The following is a 21,158-nucleotide window of genomic DNA, read 5'->3' as shown; positions in this document are numbered from 1 at the left end:
ATCTTTGAAGCCACCATTTTTCATCCCTTACTGGATGGTTAATGTGACATTGAGCACACACAAATAGCAGGCGTGTGGATTGCTGTCATTGCTCATTCCTGCAGCCGTTATGCTGTTGCAGTTGCTCAAGCTAAGAGGCTGAGTGCCTCTACCCTGATAGCTTAACATCAGCCCTCCCATCACATTTTCTCCTCCCTGCAGACGCATGAACACACATAAATACCCACTTCTCCCCTTCTCCCAGTGACATCGCCTCAGACAAGCGCTACTTGTCCGACTCCCTCGCCAGCTGATCTATGTTGCTCTGCATGGCAGCATCAAACAGGATTTGTGCTGAAATGGCCTCTCGTTTCGCACTCGAGAGGAGTTCAGGCCGTCGAGCGAGGTGACCTGTGAAGAAAAATGCATGAGGCTTTCAAAGGCAGAGGGATAAGATGAGAGGAGAGGGGAGGTGAGGGATAAACAAGTACAGCAATGTGGGTCACAAACAATGACTTCCCTTATCAGATATTTCTCCTGTAAGAAAAAATCCTCCTACAGGGGAACTATTATGTTTTTCCTTTTTTTCTGTCATACAAATAATGTTACAGTGTAAGTCAGAAACCTGGCACATTGGCTTGATTTTTTTCAAAATTATGTGAAGAAAGCAACGAGCTACTAAAAAATGACCAAGAAACTGGCAAGAAAATAGTACAGCACAAGAAAATTACCTAGAAAAAAAGACAGATTTTCCTATAGTTTTCATTTAATTTTTTTTAAATTTACTTATTTCTTGCAATTTGTAAGACATTTCATTTTAAAAAATCAAGAAAATTCAAGAAAAGTGATGTGGATCAGGTTTCACAGGGTTAAATATGGCCAAATTTTCAAATAATGAGGTAAACATATTTGAAAGTAAAACTTGTGAGCAGATGGTTAAGGTGGTTAGGATTAGGGGAAGGACGAACATGATCAGGTGAAGAAAAAAACACATTCAGACGGGCGGCGAACACTGAGCTCATGCGTGATTGTTGATTGTTACTGGCAGCATTTTAACCTGACGCCGTCCTGCTCCGTATCATGCGTACGTGATAAGTTCGCATTCTGAAGTGGCGCCGCCCTACCATGTATCCTGCTGATGCCGTCCAGCCATCTGCTGGTGTATAATGACACTACGACCGGTTCTGCCCGGCCACATTTACACAGAAGGTTGCTTTTGGCATCTGGATCTTACGCCAAAAACACTGACAAAGGTGGTATTTGGCGATTTGGTATTTGGCGAGAACAGGCTGGTAAATCGGTCGATATATTTTTTGGAGAGTCAAAACCCGCATGTAATGACTTGTTTCACTGTAAGGATTAGATCCATAGAGTTCAATAACATTTGAAAAAGTCGAGAAGAGCCAAACAATTCAATTTTAGCAGAGTGATAAACCTGAAAAGTCTCTATTGCGCCTGCTCTATTGCCCACAGTGGGGAAGCAGAGCTGATTTTCCTGAGGAGGCAGTTGACAATTTTTGGCTTAATTTGTCACTGTGCAACTTTCATTACAGCATGGAAATGACTGTTACGGGTAAAGTGGCACTTTACTATCAAAAATCACCAATAAAAGCTTCGAAACCAAAGTCCTCAAAATCTAATATCTTCCAGGAATGTGATATCAAAACAAATAATGGCACACTTCTTCACTTTCACCAGAGCAGGTGCAATTTTTTCTAATGGTTCATATCTCACAGGATTCAAATTCTCCATTTTATGAACAAAGGCACTCTGCATTCTTAAGTGACTGCATGTTCATATGGCAATTTTGTGAGTTACACAACATTGTTGACTACAAAGTGGCTCTCAAACTTTGCAAAAGGTGTAGGTGCACAGGAAAACGGATTCTCTTTTGAATTTGTTTTACTTGATCGAAGCAGCGATGTACTTTTCTCTCCAACTTACAGAGGGGAAAAAAACAGATGCTGGGCAAAAGATGAACAAGCACAACTGACTCCAGAATAACAGTGTAGGATTGTGAGCGGTGGAGGGAAGCAAGGGAGGGAAAATACATAAACAAAACAAAAATGGAAGTGGTAAACGCCAGAGTCATGTGTAAGGGGGAAATTGGAGTGATGTGATGTGGAAAAGGAGTCAGGAGGATGCGAATGAAAAAGTAGAGATGCACTTTTGTGATTCAAACTGACATAGTGACACATTCTTGCCTACACACACACGCACACACACACACACATATTCAAAGAACACATCTTTCATAAGAGGCTATCAGTTTCCACTCCCTGCTGTCACTCTCTTTGCTTTATCCCCCTCGAGGATGTGGCACTCATCTTTGTTTACCACACACTCACACGTTTGCCCCTCCCCTCCAAACAAACACAAACACACATAGAGACACACGGAGTAACACACAGTCCCGGAAGACAATCAAACTGCAATTTCTAAACCACCTTGCCGAGAGCTTGCTCGAAACAAAAACAGGCAAATTTATTCTTCGGCTAAGAGGCATCAATAATGTTTAATCTGCACGTCGGTTTCTTGCCAGGTTCCACCTGGATAAGCACCATTTGGGTAACATTAAGCTACTTATGTTGCCAATAGCAAGACAGTGCCACAAATGAAGCCAGCCAAGCTTTACAATCACATTCTCTCTTTTCACTCTTTCTGTCCACTTTATTTGGACAAATGTTTATTTTTGTTTCCCTGCTGGTGCTGCAATTTGCACAACTAAATCAAATGAAATCAGTTTCAGAACACCTCTTGAAAAGACTAAATTACAATGTGAAGAAGGCCAGGTGAAAAAAACATGAAAAAAAACATTGCGCTCTTTCTCTGAAGAAATGAATGGAAACCAGCGAGGGCACCAGTGGCATTGCTATATCAAATCTGCATTTAAATGGAAATGCTATCAAGATCTTACCCCCAAGAGGCTGCCTTTTGTTTGGATATCTATTTGTGTTTCCTATTGCTCTTTGTCACCCTTTCTTTAAACAAGGCTCACAAGGCTTTTGAGTGATGACTAGAATTACCGCCTTGTGGTTGTATGCTTCCACGAACCAGTAAAGTTGCAGTTGCAGTTTGCAATCTTGCCTCTGAAAACATGGATGCTTCAGACACGTCTTCCCACCCGGCGGCACCGAAGATCTATACAATCAGCACAGTTTGAAGGTGGGCACCCAACATTACTGTCACCAATTCAGTATCTGACCAAATGTGTCCCCTTCAGTTCCTGACTTATGACGCTGAGTAATGGCCAGAAAAGTGTTTTGCAGAGATCATGATGTCACAGTGAAGTCGACATTTGACCCTTTAGTTAATCATCATTTGTGTGAAATGTTGTATGTATGTTGTTTTATGTTATAACTAGTATACATACTGAGTTATGGCTAAAGATATGTTTTGTGAGGTCACAGTGACCTTTGACCTTTGACTTCCAGATACTAATCACTTCATCGAGTCGCAGTGGATGTTTGTTCCGTATTTGGGGAAATCTGCTCAAAGTGTTCTTGAGATATTAAGTTCACGGGAGGGAGACGGACACAAGGTTACAATGACCTTGACCTTCGACCACCAAATTCTAATCAGCCAAAGCCTCAAAGCCCTTTTGGGATATTGCATAATGAGAATGAGATGAACATTCGCAGTGACCTTGACCTTTCACCAGCAAATCTAACTCAGTTTATTTTTTTAATTCAAGTGGACGTTTGTGCCAAATTAAAGTAAATTTCCTCAATGTGTTCTTTAGACGTTGTGTTCACAAGAATGAGCCAGACACAAGGTCACACTGACATTTCCTTTGACCACCAGTTTCTAATCAGTTCATCGTTGAGTCCAAGTGAACGTTTGTTACAAATTTGAAGAAATCCCTTGAAGTTGTTCTTGATGAAATGCTATCAAGATGGATGCAAAGTCAGAGTGACCTTAAGACTTGACCCTTGACACCAAATTTTGAAAGAGTTTCTTATTGAGTCCAAGTGAACATTTGTGCCACATTTGAAGAAGGTATCATGGTGTTCTTTATATATCACCTTCAGGAGATTGAGATAGATGGAAGATCAAAATGACCTTTGACCACCGAATTCTAATGAGTTTATGCTTGACTAAGAGAGGATGTTGGTGCCAAATTTAAAGACAAATCCCCTCAAGGTATTCTTGATATATTGGGTTTACAAGAATAGGACAGATGGACAGACAGACAACCCTAAAACTTAATGCCTCTGACCATTGCCAGTATAGAGGCATTTAAAAAGAGAGGAAATACTGATGCTGAATGTCAACACAGAGCAAGAATAGTGTGCTCAGTAAAACCCATTGGATAGTAAAAGTCCAAGCCAATGTGATGGCACTTTGTTAAATGTTAACAGGCAATCTTTTATTGACCTCGTCCTGCGTCTTTGTCTGTCTCTATGAGTGTTGAGAAGGGCACACCGTGGGAGGACACGCCCTCCACCTTCTCCTGGAGGCTCGACTTCCGACGTCTTGCAACACAGAGCTCAGGTCCTCTTATTTTCTTTCTGCTGGTTCACAGCGGCATCAACGTGTTGGCCCATCTGTCTTCACTTTAGAGATGCTCCCGAATTATTAAACACGGTCGGAGAGCCTTTATGTGGCTGGCACAGAGCTGCACACAGACACGGAGTGGGCGGTAATGGCATTTTCACTGTAATAGAACACAATTGCAAACATCATTCCTCGTTCTCTCCCTCTCTTTCTTACTCTTTCACCATCTCTTTTTTTCCAGAGGTGCCTGCAATGGGCTTCCCAATGATAAAGGCCCCCATTGTCTTCGATTTGCCCAAATTCGACCCGTCAGCCTGCCAGTCAAGAGCTACCGGGACTGATCGAGTGCATCCTCTCCTGTCGTCGCCACTCCGTTCCTTCTGCCTGTGTGTCAGCTGATTATGTGTTTTTTGTGTGTGTTTGTGCAGAAGTGTGTGTAGGTCATAAATCATGACAGATGAGCTGTCTGACAGAGGCTTGCCGCTATTAGTTGATCACTGTGTTAAGAAATGACAGTTGAAACAACACAAACAGGACTGCAGCGGGCTGAGGTCAAACTGTTGTTGTTGTTCTCAGAGAGAGTTGGATTTAATCTGGAGCATGATGGATGTGGTTTAAAGAATGAGGGCAGTACAGGAGAAACATTTTTAATGGACTCAGTGGTAATGCTTTTACAGGTCTATAATTATCTTATGACCTCCTAGAAAGTTCCCTGAAAAGAAGTATATCATTTTTTTTAAAGGAAAAAAATAGAGGAAACATTTATTACTGTCTCCATTTTTGCAACAATTAGTATCAAATTACAAAATGCTTAGTACTCCTTTACTTAAAGGCTCAGTGTGTAGAGGGATAAATATTGGTAAAAAATGAAATACAAGTATGTTTTAGTGTATAATCACCCTAAAATAAGAACTGTCTGGTTTTCGTTACATTAGAGCGACCGTTTATTTTTCCACAGGAAGCCGGTCTTCATCTACAGAGTATGCCGTGTTGCACCGTCATGTTTCCATAGTTGCCTAGAATGGACGAGCCAAACATTGGCTCTACATAGATCCATTCATGTTTGTTTTTGTTTTCGCATCACATAGTAGGCAACCCTTCCTCAATGAGGACTGGGCTCAGAGCTGGTCTGCGACAAGCTGAACAGCATCAGAGAAACACGGATTTGCAATATGAAACTGATTCATTCAGTTTTTTTTATAGATTTAAATCACCAGAACCTTTTGTTTTGGGGAAGAAGAGACATCTGCGGATAATTTCGCTCCAGTAAAAACCTCCTGATCACAAAAAAGTTGAGCACACACACATTAACAGAAGCTTGGCTAGCAGCCTGTTTACAATTGGGTATTTTTACTGGTTTCTATCACCTGGTTTGTTTATTTTGGAGAGGGAGAGTCCTTAGTGGATAATTTCGCAGTCAAATCTCCTAAATAATGAACACTGAAGGAATCTTATCAGTTTGTTGCAATCTAAAATCCTCATCACCCGATGACACTAAATCTGATATACTGCTCCTTTGTGTAGAAGTAGTAATATCACAGTATACATATACTGTTAGAAGTAAAGGCTTTGCATTCAAAATTTTACCTAAAGTATCAAAAGTAAAAGTACTCATTCTGTGGAATCACCCCTTTGAGTGTTTTATATTAGTGGATCATTATTAGTAACACACAAGAAGCATTTCGATGTTGCAGCTGGCAGAGATGGAGAAAGTTTTAACTACTTTATATACTGTGTGAACTCCTGGTATGTTAATCAGTAAAAATATATCATATTTTATTTGACAATCAAATATTTTGCAACTCAAATCTGAATCTGACCATGCAAAGTGACCACAGCTGTCAACAAAAAACAGAAAAATAAAAAGTATTTCCCACTAAAATGTGGTTGAGTAGAATAAAATGGAAGTCATTCAAAACTGATTCTTTCCAGGAATCTACCCATGAATTTACAGTAATATATTAGCTTCTTTCACTCTTTTTGTGTCTGGCATGATCCCAGTAACAAGACTACATTTTAACTACAGTACTTAACAAATCTCTTATACAATGTAGATGACATATCGATAAATATCACAAACCAAAAATGAAATAAAGTATCTGTTGAAATACTATTAAAAACCCCCAGAAAAAACGTTTTGGAACAAGTGGGAAGAAAGTGAATCATTTTTGCCTTCTGAGATTAATAAAACATCTCAAGGGAAGCGGCAGCAAGTGTGGGTTTGTTTGTGTGCGAGCGGTCGGTCTAACAAAACTGCTCGCTGTCTTTATTGTTTTGTTGCAGGGACGTGCAGAAATGCATCCTTTTAAGAAAGACCTTGGATGACGCACAAAGAAAAATGGGGAAAACAAGGGACACAGAGAAAAAACATGACAAGAGTGGTGGCTGCACTTTAAACTGATATCTTATCATTTAGAGAGACTGAGGGAAAGACGCTGAGGCTGCCCCGACCAAACCCCAGAAATGATAACCATGGCAACAGAGGCACCACAAATGGAAAAAAAGGGGGAACGAGCTTAGAGTAAAAAACACACACACACACACACACACACACACACACACACTCACACAGAATTAAGTACGTGCTTTGGGGGTGGCCTCTTCAAAGAGCAGATCTGAGTCCATGTACTGTATAATGTAAACTGAATGAGGGGGGAACTGGTTTCCTCCTGCTTTTTCCACTGTGTTCAATCACTGGTCTGTGGTTCACTGCAGTGCAGCTGCCGTTTCTCCACAGGAACTACACACACTCTCAAATATGCAAAGATAAACACACACACACAAATAAAGACATAAAGTTATAGTCAGTACACCAGCTGCACCAAAAAAATCCTCACTGAGGCTTCCTCTGTGTGTGTGTGTGTGTGTGTGTGTGTGTTTCACGTGTCTGCACATTCATGTTGCCTGTCTAGGCACAGCACGTCTACCAGGCGGACATCACGCAGGTTTCGGGAATTTTGTCTCCATGCTGACATTTTCTCGAATAAGTTCTTCTCCTAGAGGCATCCCTCGAACTCTCAGCAGCTTCCTCCTTTTCTATTGTGCTCTGTCTCTCCTCTCCATGCATTCCTGGCTTTTCTTAACTTTCTCACTCTCCTCCTTTTTAACCCCTAACCTAACATTTAAACAAGGTGTCATAAGTAATATAAGCACTTCACCTGTCACTCTTCCCTCCTTGTTTTTTGGGTTTTTTTTTTTTAACTGCAATTCCAAATTTCACAATTCCCCCACCCTTAGTGCACACTCTAAACACCCCTTTATGATCCAGTGCGCCTCCTCTCATCTCCTCATCCTCTCTTGGTGACAAATATTAACCATCTCCCTGCAGCTTTCTCCCTGTCTGAGCTGACTCCTACCAGGCCATGTCAGGCTTCACAGGAACTCCACGCAGTCTGCTGCCGTGACTAATTTTTGCACCCTCCGAAGCATAATGATACATTTATCTCGTGAGGCACGCAGCCAACATTTTAAAATTCATAAACACACATGCACGCACAGGAGTGTTGTACAAAAAGGCAGGCATGTCACGCTATTATCAACACACACACATGTGCAAAAAGCTCCCCCCTAATCTGTCCCATCCCCCCACATCCAACCCTCTTTCCAATGTCTGGGCTGTCAAGCAAAGTGTCACGGGGTGAGCTTTAGTGCCAACCCTCCCTGTAGTCCTCTACCTCCCATTGACTGTTTCCAGAGTCGCTCAGCCGAGAGAGAAAACACCAAAATGCAGGAATGGAGAGACACACAGCAGGAGCAGGAGACGTTAATGCCCTCAAAACCTAACTCCTCTAAAGCAGAGGCAGGGAGTGTCTACGTGCATGACATACACACTCTGAGAGGCACATGCGAGTGCGTTATCGGGCTCCTCAGAGATGCTCTGTGTGGGCCACAGTGCGTGTTGCTCGGCAAGTTGGCTGCATAAACTACCTGCCAGATGTAACCTGAGGGTTTTTTCTGCACCGACGTATACACACGCAGAGAAAGACAGAGGAGTTGGCTCCATTTTCATCATCTCTCGGCCTGTAAATGTGAGCCCTGAGTCACAGTGAGGCTTCGGTGCCAGGTCCAATAGCTCCACAGAAGGCAGAAACAATACAATACAGGGAGGAGCAGACGGTCGGGGAGGCCACAGAGAGCACTGATGGGGGCGTGCAGTGTGTGCTACATACACACAGACACATGCATCTACGCACCAATATAGAGCAGGGGAGTACAAGGAGAGTGAAGAGGGCAAAGAAGGACTCGGGAATGTGAATGCTTGTATCGCAAACTCTTCCCTGCAGAGCTCTGTGGAATAGACAGATAAAACTGCCATACAGACAGATAGGGGGGCTGCTGAGCGACCACAGCAGACATACAGATAGATAAATGACTCAGACTTTCTGTGTAAGTCGCTGTAAGACACGGAAGCCTCTATTACTTCCTTTTCATAAGCCCTGTTACATGTTTCCCTGTCCCCCTCTCAGCAAAAACCGTGGGTTTTTAAAAAGTCAGTAAAATGATTATCCAAACAAATGCAAAATGTCAAGTCTCTCCAGAGTTTGGATAACTTGCTGACACATAATGAGAGGATTAAGATCCTAAACTCCAGCTTTTTTGGCCGAATCAAAGCGAATTTTAATGAGCTCTGCAAATACATATTAGAAATAAATATCTCAGAGATTTAACGAAATATCAAAATCGCTTCCCCCCTTTTAGAAATAGCTAAGAGGATGAATGGGAGCTTTGGAGATCTCTGATTTGTTTTTCTCCTTTAAATCTCATCTTTTCGCCCCCTTCTTGGAAGTGCAGTTGGGGTAATTATAAGCAGATGAAATGAGAGGAATAAGTGGGCTCATTCCTAAGCTGTGAAGGTCTGCCAAGTGCTTAAGATATGAACGCAGTTACAGAGAGAAACGGAGAGGAAAGGGCAGACTGATAGACAAAGAAAATGTCAACAAGGAGATCCATGAAGTTATTCTGCTGGTATCCACACTGCTGCGGTGGGCTGCCCATCATGAACTGGGACCATTGATTTGTGGGTAGGTGGGACATCATTTTGGTGACTTGACTGTCACTTGATTATAAATACTCATTTGTTTTCAACTAATCTCTATAAGCAGATTCTGCACTTCTGTGTAGAATCTGAAGGCAACAGGGCAGGATTTTGGTATCAGATGGTTCGGGTTTCCGTTTGTAGTCAGACAGACAGTCCCGAAAAGAGAGGCAGAACACATTGGCTGGTATGCAATCTACCAGAATGCACTGCTCAGCAATGAACCAGTAAATGCTCCTGCTGGTTGGTGACATAAGGCAAACTCGGATGTTTGACACAATGGCGGCTGGCTGGCGAGAAACAAACATGTTACAGTTGAAGGGTACGCTAAAACATGTTTCTGAAAGCATTTGAGGCAAGAAATATGCAACTCAGTTACAGAATCTTGGTTTGCATTTGATCAGCGATGCTTAGTTTTGGTTCTCACTTTTTATAGCCTCCGTTTTCACTGTGCTGAAATCATTATGACGCCCACTACCTGTTCACAAACTCTGGCGAATACAGCTAAACAGGGAGCTAAAATATGGGGCGCACACACATGCTCCACACAAATTAAAGTAAATGGGAATGCATCTCAAAAAAACATACTTTTCACAGGTGCCACAGCTGCAAAGAACAAATCTGTCCTTGCAACTTTAGCTGGGAACCGCAAAATTGTACTTACGTACAGTACTTTAGTTAATGTACTTTCCACTACTGGATATTTGGCAATATTATAATAAAACAGATGTGAAGATTGGGCTTTCTACCATCTACTATCTATCACATACTCCCAAAGTGCATGGAGAGGCTAGAGAGTCTGAAGGAGGGCAGTCTATTGACAAGAATCTGGCTTTATGATATGTATAACCTTCTAAAGGTAATTGCAATATATACTGTAGCAAGGCGATATATATTGCAATCTAAATTAAAGAAATAGTGGTGCAACCTTGTTAGACTACAACACTGCTAACTAGCAGTCGTGAGTTTAAACACAACACAAAGTAAACCGCTGTCACTAATCTTTGCATGTACATTATTATATAAAAAGTGTTCAGTGTTTTGGAGAACTGATACAGTATAAAATCGCAATATTAAAATTTTTTAAACCCCTAGACTAAGGAGGTCAAAACTACAGCAGCACAACTTTATCATGACACTGCATCACAATTCAGTTGTTCTTTATACTTCAAGTGTATTATTACTTCAAAGGAGCTATAGAAACGCCTACCTGAGACTCTACTTGTTCTGTGCAAATACAACAGTTTGAGCAACGTTTTACAAGATCCTACACCAGTAGTTTCATTCTAAACAGTTCCTGGCTTGGAGGATAAAGGAGAGTGATTGCGTGCTGTTTGGCCTCCTGGAGGTGATGTAGGTTTTGCTTATCTTTGATTGGAAGGACATGCTTGATTACCTTTATCACACATCACTCTGCCTCTCATCTAGTCCCTGTGCTTCCCTCCGTGCTCTACTACCAGGTTTTTGAGCAGATATATTCATCCTAGTTTAATTGCACCGGGGAACTCATTTATCACATGCTGTACACTGAAGTTGGTACGTGACAGGAGGTGGATCCGAACTCGCAGAGGGGACTCTGAAGGAGATCAACAGGACGGTTGCACAAGTTGTATAATTTAGAAATTAACCTTTTGAAAGTTGAACAAATTGGCTTGATTTCTTTTAAAAACATGGAAAGATGGCAATTAGCAACAAAAGAAGAAATTACCCAAGAAATTAGCAAGAAATTGTTAAAAAGAAAAAAAAAAAGTATAAGAAAATTACCATAAAATAAAAAAAAAAAAGAAATATAGAAAAAAAAAAAGTTATAAAAAACCCACAGAAATGACCCAGAAAAAGTGCTTAAAAATTATATTGCTTTTGTAAAACAATTTTAAATATAAAATATTTAAATAATTCTGATAATTGGAAATATAGTTTTTCCCCTAGCTTTTTGTTTTTTTCCCTATATGTTTCAACAATTATTTTTTAAAGCTACTAATTTCTTTCTATCTGTGAAACGTTTATTACCAAGTTGCTCATCGGCTTTTTCCCATGTTTTTTTTTTAAAGAAATTACAGCATTGATTTGTTTTTCACTGCTGCTGATGATAACTATGAATTATTTGGCACACTGACTATACATGGAAAAAATAAGACCAGGAAATATTCACAGGCTCCATATCATCTGGTGAAAAGTTTGGTCAAAGGTTCGTCTGTGCACACGGTTATACGGAGTTATGCACCACGCACACAGCAGGTCAGGTGACGGGGACTGCCCGCAGTTTAATGAGGACTCACCGCAGCCCGCAGTTTGAAGCAGAAGGAGGGCCAGCAGGGGCTGCAGTCCACACACAGGCAGTACGCCCTGCATCCTGCTGCACCTGGAGACAGAGATGAAGAGAGACGGAGGGAGTGTGAGTACACAAAGGGAAGTGAAAGCAACACATTGCCCTTGTGAGGCTCGTCTGATCCACACTGTGTGCTTGGATGAGTCACCGGTTGCAATTCTTTTTCATGAGATTTTTTCTCCCTTTCTCTCAGCGAGGGCCTGAGGATAGAGGGCAGTCGATTCATTCATTTTAATTTGATGTTTCATAATGTGGGAGTGATGAAGTCTTCTGGAGCACTTTGAGACTGTAGCTGTGATTAAGGGCTTTTTAACGGCCATACAAATAAACTCGAATTAATGTGACCATCATCTTTTTCAAGTATTATAAAGAAAATACGCTTCACAGCATTGTCCCCAATGAAACTTTAAATAGCTCCGTTCCTCTGTTGTATTTGTATTTCTATTCAGGGTCACAGGGTGGTTAAACCTATCCCAGCATGCACTGGGGAGAAGGTAGAGAAAAAAAGACTGTCTGTGGTAGACTGGCAACTTTCCCAGCGTGTTTTATAGACACAGATGCTCACTTTATACCCGTGCTCTCCAAAACCACCTGGCTTGCATGTCTTTGGACTGAAATCTGCACTAACATGGAGCCAACGGTGCTAAACACTGAGCCACTAACATCAAAGTTATCCAGGTGATAAAAGAGTTGACTTAAGTGTCGTAATTTTAAAGGTTACAGTATATTTTGGAGCTGCTGCCTTCAGTGTTTGTGGCACAAAATTCAGGATAAAGTTTACCTTTAGACAAAAGCTTGTTTGTTGATATGTGGTGTGAAGGATTAACAGACAATACCACCTCAGCTGTGTGCAGAAAACAAAAGATTTTTTTTGGAGCAAAAACAACTGCACAACAGGGAAAGATACTGATGCATTTCAACAATAGAAACAGCCAGATAAGAGCACGAGAGCCAAATCTAACATGATGGACCTCTGGGTTCCCTTGTTACACACGGTGCGCTGAAAACTCTGCCGAGCAGAAAGATATCAAAGCGGCTTCGACGCTGTGACATTAAACATAAAAAAATATCTTTTATAGAACCAGGTTGACAGGAGTCGTCGTCGTATGGTATGTCTGCACAGGTTTATTTGGACAGATTTTATATTTTTGTGAATTAACAGGGGAATTGAATTCAAGTCCTACACTCAATATTGGTTTTTCCTCTAATTCTTTAAGGGAATTGACTTATCTTGATGCAGAGGACAGAAAATAGATTGTGAAGTGACTACCTCGGTGTACATCATTTTTTCTTTTTCTTTACCAGAACCCTTAAGAATTATCTGTGTAGCTGTCGAGCAAGTGATCACGGCTAAAGTAATTTCCTTACTCACTTAAAATCAGCGTGTTTATTTATATATATTTGGATATCTGCTAATATGTGTTTCACAAAAGCCAAGGGGACAGAGACCAAATGAGGTAGGTCAGCCCCTGCCCTGGGGCCTGAGAAACCCTGAGTGTAAATAATGAATATGGCATCTCTGGAGACGCGGTGGGCCGAGCGGACCCTGCGGGCAGAGGGGAGGCTGCGGGGGAGGAGGGGGTTTGGCGGCTGGTAGCGGAGATGCTGGACACAGATAGCCAGTGTCAGTTACAGCAGCGCTGGTCGCTCTGACTCAGTCTCAAAGGTACAGCCAAGGACAAAAACACTGAGCTCATACCAAATGCCTCCGCTGTGCTGAATGGAAGCTCATTTAAGAGTCTCCAGGCGTTTGGTGTAGATTCATATTATTTGTGACAGATAAAAGTCACATAACTTCACAAAGCATTCAGTCCTTGTAAGGCATAAATATGAACTGCTACCAGTTGTTTTAATTGTGCCATTTGTTAAAGGAATACTTTGCCCACAAAATGATCATTTTTACATCAATTTCTCAACTTGTGTTATGCTGAATTTGTGAAGCAAACTCTTCTTGCGTGCCTACACGGTCAATGAAGAATCCAAAAACAGAGAAAATTCTTAATAACCGAAGGGGGGCCAGGTTAAAAAAATGACAAAACTATATCAAAACACCTGTTGACAAACTCTTAGACAGCGTATGCAGTATAACCAATGCCCAATTCTGATCTGTTTCCCTTTTTTCAATTTTTTCACCGCGTGCTTACATCGACTCTTAAAAGTGACTCAAATCCAACATCTGCATTTACACCTGCTTAAACTTTACTTGTGCTTGAAACAACATGCATGCATAAACAATGGTTTAGTCCGCTCGCATTGCGACTGAAATGTCCTCATGTACCTGTTTGTTTCCATACAAACCCTTTATTTTCACCTGAACTGTTTCTCTGCCCCAAAGGCTTAAAAGACAGGAAACTTCTGCATTTGACCCCTGGCTTGAGCCCTTGTTCTCAACTGTTGTATTTTCCGCTTTCAAAGCACATGTAATTACATCATTAACTCACGATGCCGGGGAATATCCAACCTGTCTGCTTAGACTACAGAATTATTTGCAGATATCTGAATCATATCTGATTTATTACCACATATGAATGACGCCTGAAACCAAACTGAGAATATCTGATTTCATGTGCTTTTTTTCCAGCTTTTACATTCATGATACACATCCAATCTGTGCCACATGAGAGGAAAAAATTGTAATTGGGTCATTTAAACCGTGAAGTGTAAATCCAGCCAAATGTATCCAGTCCAGACCCAAACACATGCATTTACACTAAAAGCTTACAAGCAGTTCTGCACAGCAGTAGCACACCTGTGCAAGAATGTACTCTTCTGAGTTCAAAACATGCGCTTGCCCAGGTGTGCTACTCCTCCATGCAAGAGACTTTTTATGCAGAGGTGATTTTAACAGTAAGGTTTTAGTGAAAATACATGTTTTTGGGAAGTACTGAGCATACGACTGGATAAATGAGGCTTAAATTATACTGCACAAATAGTGTGAGAGTTTGCAAGCAGATGTTTTGATGTAGTTTTGCTGTTTGCTGAAACGCAGCTTTCCCCTTTTACTCCAATTTATCAAGAATTTTCTCGACTATGGATTCTTCATTCACTCTGAAGGCGTGCAAGAAAAATAAAATTCAGCATTTCACAGGGTGAGTAGCCTAATCGATATATAGACGATAATTTTGTAGGTGAAGTATTCCTTTAATATGTTTCTTGAGTGCAATGTAATAAGTTATCTCACATCTTTTATCCTATTTCTAAACGTAAGACTATTTGTCACCTTAGAATTATAAGTAGCTATTTTACATTTTTGTCAAAGTTGAGTTATTCATATATTCTTATTCTGAGACAACGTAATAACAAGGTCTTTTTTAAGTTATATGCATTTTGGATGTTTTATTTGGGAAAAAAAGGTTTATATCATTATTGCTATTTGGAATGCAAAACTTTAAAGCTCAATATCTCAAAACAGCTCTGAAAGCAGATATAATCTCATCATTATAAGCTGGTGTTTTGTTGAAGTATAGTATTTGAATGCAGGGCAGCTATTGCTAATGGGCCATTTCTGAGGATATTTCTCTACGGTTTGTTTTGAGCTTTTAGAGGGCATCACAAATGTTTTTACTGTCTGGTTGCACTGGGGGTGACATGGTGACCCTTTAAGGGTGGATATGCTTTATATAACTATATAAATTGTCACATCAGAGCACTCCTCACACTTCAAAGAAGCATTTTTCTTGCCAAACTAGTGAGTCAGTGGAGAGCTTAGCAAGTTTTGCTAAGCTCTCTATGAGTTTTGATTTAATTGTGTGTTTTTGTAATTTTGAAGGCAAAGAGGACATAACTCAAGAAGTCTCACAACATGTTAAAATTATTGGATTTCTCAAGGGCAGGGTCAGAAAAAAATTGGAAAACTGGTGGAAGAAGTTGCTTTAGCAATGCGTTTATAAAAAACTGTATCCAAAGCCTGAATTTGGCATGTTAAGATTATTTCATGACAAAACTAAATTTGTAACCTTTGTATCTGAAGCCTTCTTAATGTGTTTCTTCGTGGTGGAGAAGAAACATTAATATCTTACAAGAGAATGAGGGCTCTCTGACAAATAATTCACATTATCCGATTCACGGGGGCTGCCCTAATTAACGAGGAGATGCAGAACAGCCTTGATATCGCACTAGAAAGTGAAATCTGGTTTATTAAAAATGAAATTAAATGACAGTTTGAGGTGTTGTGGTGCAACTTTTTTTTTATAAATCGCCATATAACAAATTGGATTGTGTTGATACAAAGTGCGTCCACCAGCTTAGTGAATGTCTTGCCATGACTTTTCTCTCTCTTTCTCTTCAGGTCATCAATAGCAGCTACTCATGTTGGGTCAGGTTCAGAGCTCTGTTTGCTGTGACCATGCTGTTATACTTCTCCCTTTTATATTCTGCACCCATCATCTCTCTAGCACACTTACACTGCTATTGATCGCTCCTTCTCTTTTTTTTCCACACTGCTTAATTTTGCCTCCTCTTACACTTACTGTACCATGGCTGCAATGAACAGTAGAGGTGCAACAGAAATCGCTTTTTTTTCTCTTTTTTTTTACCATACCCCATTTGCCTGTTATCTATTGCCTCATCTAGGAGCACAGCAGCAGTTAATATTGAGGCGCTGACCTCTGTGTTGCCAGTTCTTTGCCATTCTTCACGCTTTTTTCCTCACCTAGCTATTTCCTGGCAATCTTGCCACAATAGGACTTGTGTGGGTGTGTGTGTGTGAGGGCGTGGGTGTGTGTATCATGGCATGGGACAGGCAACATGCTGTGAGTGTCCTTTCAAGACAGCAGCTCTCCCGAGACAGACCTGACATTACACACCCACATAGAGTCTAAATTCAGCTGCTGACACAATAGCCTGTACATCCACAGTTTGCAGAATGCCTCCTCTATTGGATGTATACAATACGGATGGGCTTTCAGCGCTTGCTTAGACCCTGTCCCCGAACAGCGATTGTCCAATCACAGCCTAGCAACCGTAACTATGCACAGCAGGAGTGTCAAGCTTTGGTTTTTTTCACATGCTGTAGTGTTGTGTGCTGGGTTTTTATAAGAGCCATACTTTTTTATCTCCAGAATTTGGAAAGTGTTTTTTTTTAGCACCTATAAAACTAGAATTTAGTGCAATTTTGTCATAATTAGCACATTTCTTGAGTTATGGCAAAAAACATGTTTTGTGAGGTCACAGTGACCTTTGACCACCTAATTCTAGAAAATTCAAGAACTTTCCACATTATGAGATATCCCTTTTGCCTTTTGAGTACGTCACGGTAAACTTGACATAAATACGGATGTACTGATGCAAAACTCAAAAACATAACGCTTTCAGCATGGTTGCAACAGAGGCAGAAAAAATACGGAAAAAAAAGGGCAATAGTGTGAGGCATAAACTAAACTGTTTGTCTCTAATGTAATATACCAACATTAGCATACCTGCTAACTAACTTATTATCTACCTAAAAATCGAATGCCTCATGTGCAATACCTGTTCAGGACTAAAACAAGTATGTGGAAGCCAAATTGCCGTTATATCATAGATTAGAGTAACAATAATGACTTAGCCTTCTCTGTGTTTGGATTTAGTGCATGTGCACACAAGCACCTCCAGTCAAACTTGCTTGAGATGGCATTAATCTGCCAAATTCAATCAATCAATCAATCTATCATTCATTTGTCACATGGAATTATACATGGTACAACTCCAGTGAAATATGATCCCATTAGCTCCTTTAACTTGCTCTGTAATTAACTCCTTTTTGAGTCTTACATTGCTGCTGGTTCATGTTTCCGGATGGTTCTTGTTCAACAGGGTTTCACGTTGTTGAATATTTAACCGTGCACAAATCACGACACCAAGAAGATGGCTACATGGCTACTCAACCTCAACATTTGCAGCGTCGCTCTGCAGCGTCGCTCTGCAGCGTCGCTCTGCAGCGTCGCTCTGCAGCGTCGCTCTGCAGCGTCGCTCTGCAGCGTCCTGTAAACGGTGCCTCGCAGTGATCAGGATCAGGACAGCAACTCATATTCCCACCGTCACACCAGCCTTATTCACCACGAAGTGCACGCATCCGCCACTTATCTCGTCAATATCCTCTGCTCTGTCAGATTGGCAACATAAAAAAGAGACTCCTGGTTGAGAACACGCTGTCCAGGATGTTTCGGTGAATCAAAGAATATCACAGTTTCTCATATCCCGTTGGAAACTGATGGGCCATGGAGGTCATCCAATTTCTAATGTTAGTGTCAAACGGGGTTGTATCACAGTTTGTGACACACAGCCTCTCATCTGTTCATTATCCGCTCTGTGTTGTCGTGGATACGCTGTAAACAAACCAACTCGCCAACAGTTTGTAAGGCTGGCATAGAGATGCATGCAGAGGAGAAGCACACCTGCTTTGAAAGATTACGAAAGACTTGGATATCAATAGGTTTTATGATATACGCAAATATCACAATACTGACATTTTTTAAGAAGGTGAAGGAAAGAAAGTGAGTCTAACACGTCCACCACTGGTAAGAAACTGTGAAAAAAATCCTATTTTGAGCAAAATGACAAGCAGCTTCTGTTCTCCTTCTCCATATTTTGATGTGATAAGCGACACATTAGGGCACTTTAATCAGAGTATGCACGGCTGCATGTAAACAGGAGTGTTAATGGAATTTTCATTTTCATTAGATATGTAAGCAGCTTAGTTGAAATATTATCTTTGTCAGAATATAAGGGACTTTTGTGCATGTAAACCTACTCAATGTAAACTGCATAATATGTGCTGTGCAAGAAATAAAAGCTTGGCAGGCATAGCAACACTAAATCAGGTGGGTGGGGCATTGCAAACAGTCAATTTTCATCCACTTCAAGCGTCAGTGCTGTTTTATAAACAAACACCCACAGCTGTACCTGCATGATCTCCCACTGAGACTCAGTATATGAGAGCTCCGACTGCGTGCGTAATACCAGCCGCAAAGATCCAGCCAGATCTCAACATGTCAGACGAGTGCACTGTTCCCTATCCAAGCCCGTCACAGATACTGTAGATGTGGCAGACAGACAGCTAGACGGTGACGGACAGACAGGAGGACAAAAAGAAAGACATAAAAAAAAAGTACAGATCCAAGCTGACGCATTTCAAAGTCAAAGACCTTTACAGGGCCCACCTCAGCCTTTCATGGAGAAATCATGTCCAACCATCTGTCATCTCATCTTAATCTCACCTTTTACCTCATTCTGTCTATCCGGATTTGGAAAAATGTAGCTGCCAATCTGCGTCTGCCACCATCTATATCCATGACTCGCTGTCTCTTATGTGTTTTCTCTCCATTCTTTTTTTTTTTGCTTCTCTCAAATTGTCCCGTCACTCTTTCCTCACCATGGTGCATTATTAAGAGGGCTCATTAATCACTCAGTCTGCCTGCCTGTCTGTCACTCCATCACACTGCTGTTGTTCCTGCAGCACACACTCTCACACAATAGTGCTGGTTTCACAGGGGGAGTAAGTCCCATCAATGTCTGTGTATAAGTCCCTTAGAGTGAAAAATGAGGCTAACCTTCGAGTGACAAAAGATTGTTTTCCTTCCGGGGAGGATATTACCAAGGTTTCAGAACCTGCCACGCTGTGTTATACATAAATGACTTCAGCGGTTCACATTTTCTGCACTAACGGGGGCCGCTTCTGTGTTTGCACCTGTCTTTGAGCATGCATCATCCTTGGGTGGTTTCCTTTGTTGTTTGGGAGTTACTGTACAGAATAAAAGCACTTAAGTGAAAACAATGGCTGAGTGGGTGGCTATATTCCATCTTATAAAAGCTGTATGAGGTAGAACAGCAGGACGCCGAAGGTCTCCAAAAAGACGGAAAAAGTACTATGGGCCGGAAGACAGCACGCTGTGCAAGAGACAATCCAGATGAGTCACTGATAACTCACTGAACTACTCAATTACAATCCATACAGAAAGGGGAATAAAGAGAGGCCAGATGCGAGCGAGAGAAGAAAAGGTAAAGACAGAGGTGGTGAAAGGAAGTAAAACAGGTGGTGGGACATTGAGAGAGTGAGGTAGTAAAGGCAAGTGTGAAATGAGATGGTGAGACAGGAAAAGGTACAGAGAAAAGCTTATTTCAGCCCCACTCAAATGCCAAGCCTGAGTGGGTGTGGGGGGAACTTGAATCTTAAGCAGCCATAAATTTCCCCTGATGCTTTGCTGAGGCCTGCCGCTGTATGTATACGCTTGGAGGGGAATGGGAGCTGGAAGACCAATGTGAGGAAATATGGCAAGGCTCCCAAAAAAAAAGAAGAAATTGCCATCAGATTCAGAGCCCACCATATGGGCTCAGACACATAGCGTAAGCCAGAGACACACACACACACACACACACACACACACACACACACACACACACACACACAAACAGTGCATGCTCAGGAAATAACATTTTCCTCACTGCCTGAGAGGCTGAAGAAGATGCAGGTTATGAGGGAGGAAAAGTTGCAACAGCTCTGCATTATAATGAAGTCTGCAATATTATGAAAATTGAATATGCATCGTACAAAACACCTATGGGAATGCAAATTTACTTATGCACTTACAGTGTGATGGAAGTGTGAACAACACGGGTAGATGCCCCTGTGAGTACACACATGCATGACGTGGTATGGACTCATTAGTGCATACATCTGTGCATACATCTCATCTCAAGGCACAGATGTATGCATTTTGTAGACGATTTGTACTAATTTACAAATTTTTCAATGCATTTGATTTGCTTCTGTTTTTTATCTGTGCTGGCAATAGCCAAGGCCAGAGGTATTATGTTTTTGGGTTGTCTGTGATTATTGTGACTGCGATTTCTCAAGAACACCTTCAGGGAATTACTTCAAATTTGGCAGAAACAACCACTTGGATTCAAGAATGAACTTATTAGAATTTAATGATCAATAGTTGAGGTCACTGTGACCTCTGAAGAAATATGTTTTGGCCATAATTCTTGAATTCATATAGTAAGTGTAACAAAATTTCACACAAATGTTTAATGGGATTCAATGAAGTGACGATAGTTTAAATTCAAAAGGTACCTCACTGTGATGTCACAGTGCAAACTGACATACAACTATTTGTGAGTAATTCTAGTTTGTTACAGTGTTACATATTTTTCATTGTTACACTGATTCATTTTATTTTATGCAAAGCACTTGGTAATTGTTATTCTGAAAGGTGCAATACAAATGCTGATTATTAATGCGCTGTGTTGTACATGAATGAGGAGCTACTCGTGCTCACATGAAAAGGTGCAGTTAATCAGGAGTTTGGCAAAGAGGAATGGAGGGATGAAAGGAAGGAA

At 41.0% G+C, this 21,158-nt stretch overlaps 1 protein-coding gene across 1 annotated transcript in view; it reads right to left on the bottom strand.

Moving 5' to 3' along the window:
- Positions 1 to 21,158, bottom strand: part of ncanb (neurocan b) — a 226,318-nt gene that overhangs the window by 118,884 nt on the left and 86,276 nt on the right. The window contains exon 5 of the mRNA XM_042483584.1: positions 11,791 to 11,873. Within this exon, the coding sequence (XP_042339518.1) occupies positions 11,791 to 11,873 (83 nt within the window). The remainder of the gene's footprint in view (positions 1 to 11,790; positions 11,874 to 21,158) is intronic.

Source organism: Plectropomus leopardus, chromosome 3 (genome assembly GCF_008729295.1).
Source record: "Plectropomus leopardus isolate mb chromosome 3, YSFRI_Pleo_2.0, whole genome shotgun sequence".
NCBI classification, from domain to species: Eukaryota; Metazoa; Chordata; class Actinopteri; order Perciformes; family Serranidae; genus Plectropomus; species Plectropomus leopardus.
The sequence above is the reverse complement of the archived record's forward strand: the minus strand, read 5'-3'. Positions and strand labels throughout refer to the sequence as shown.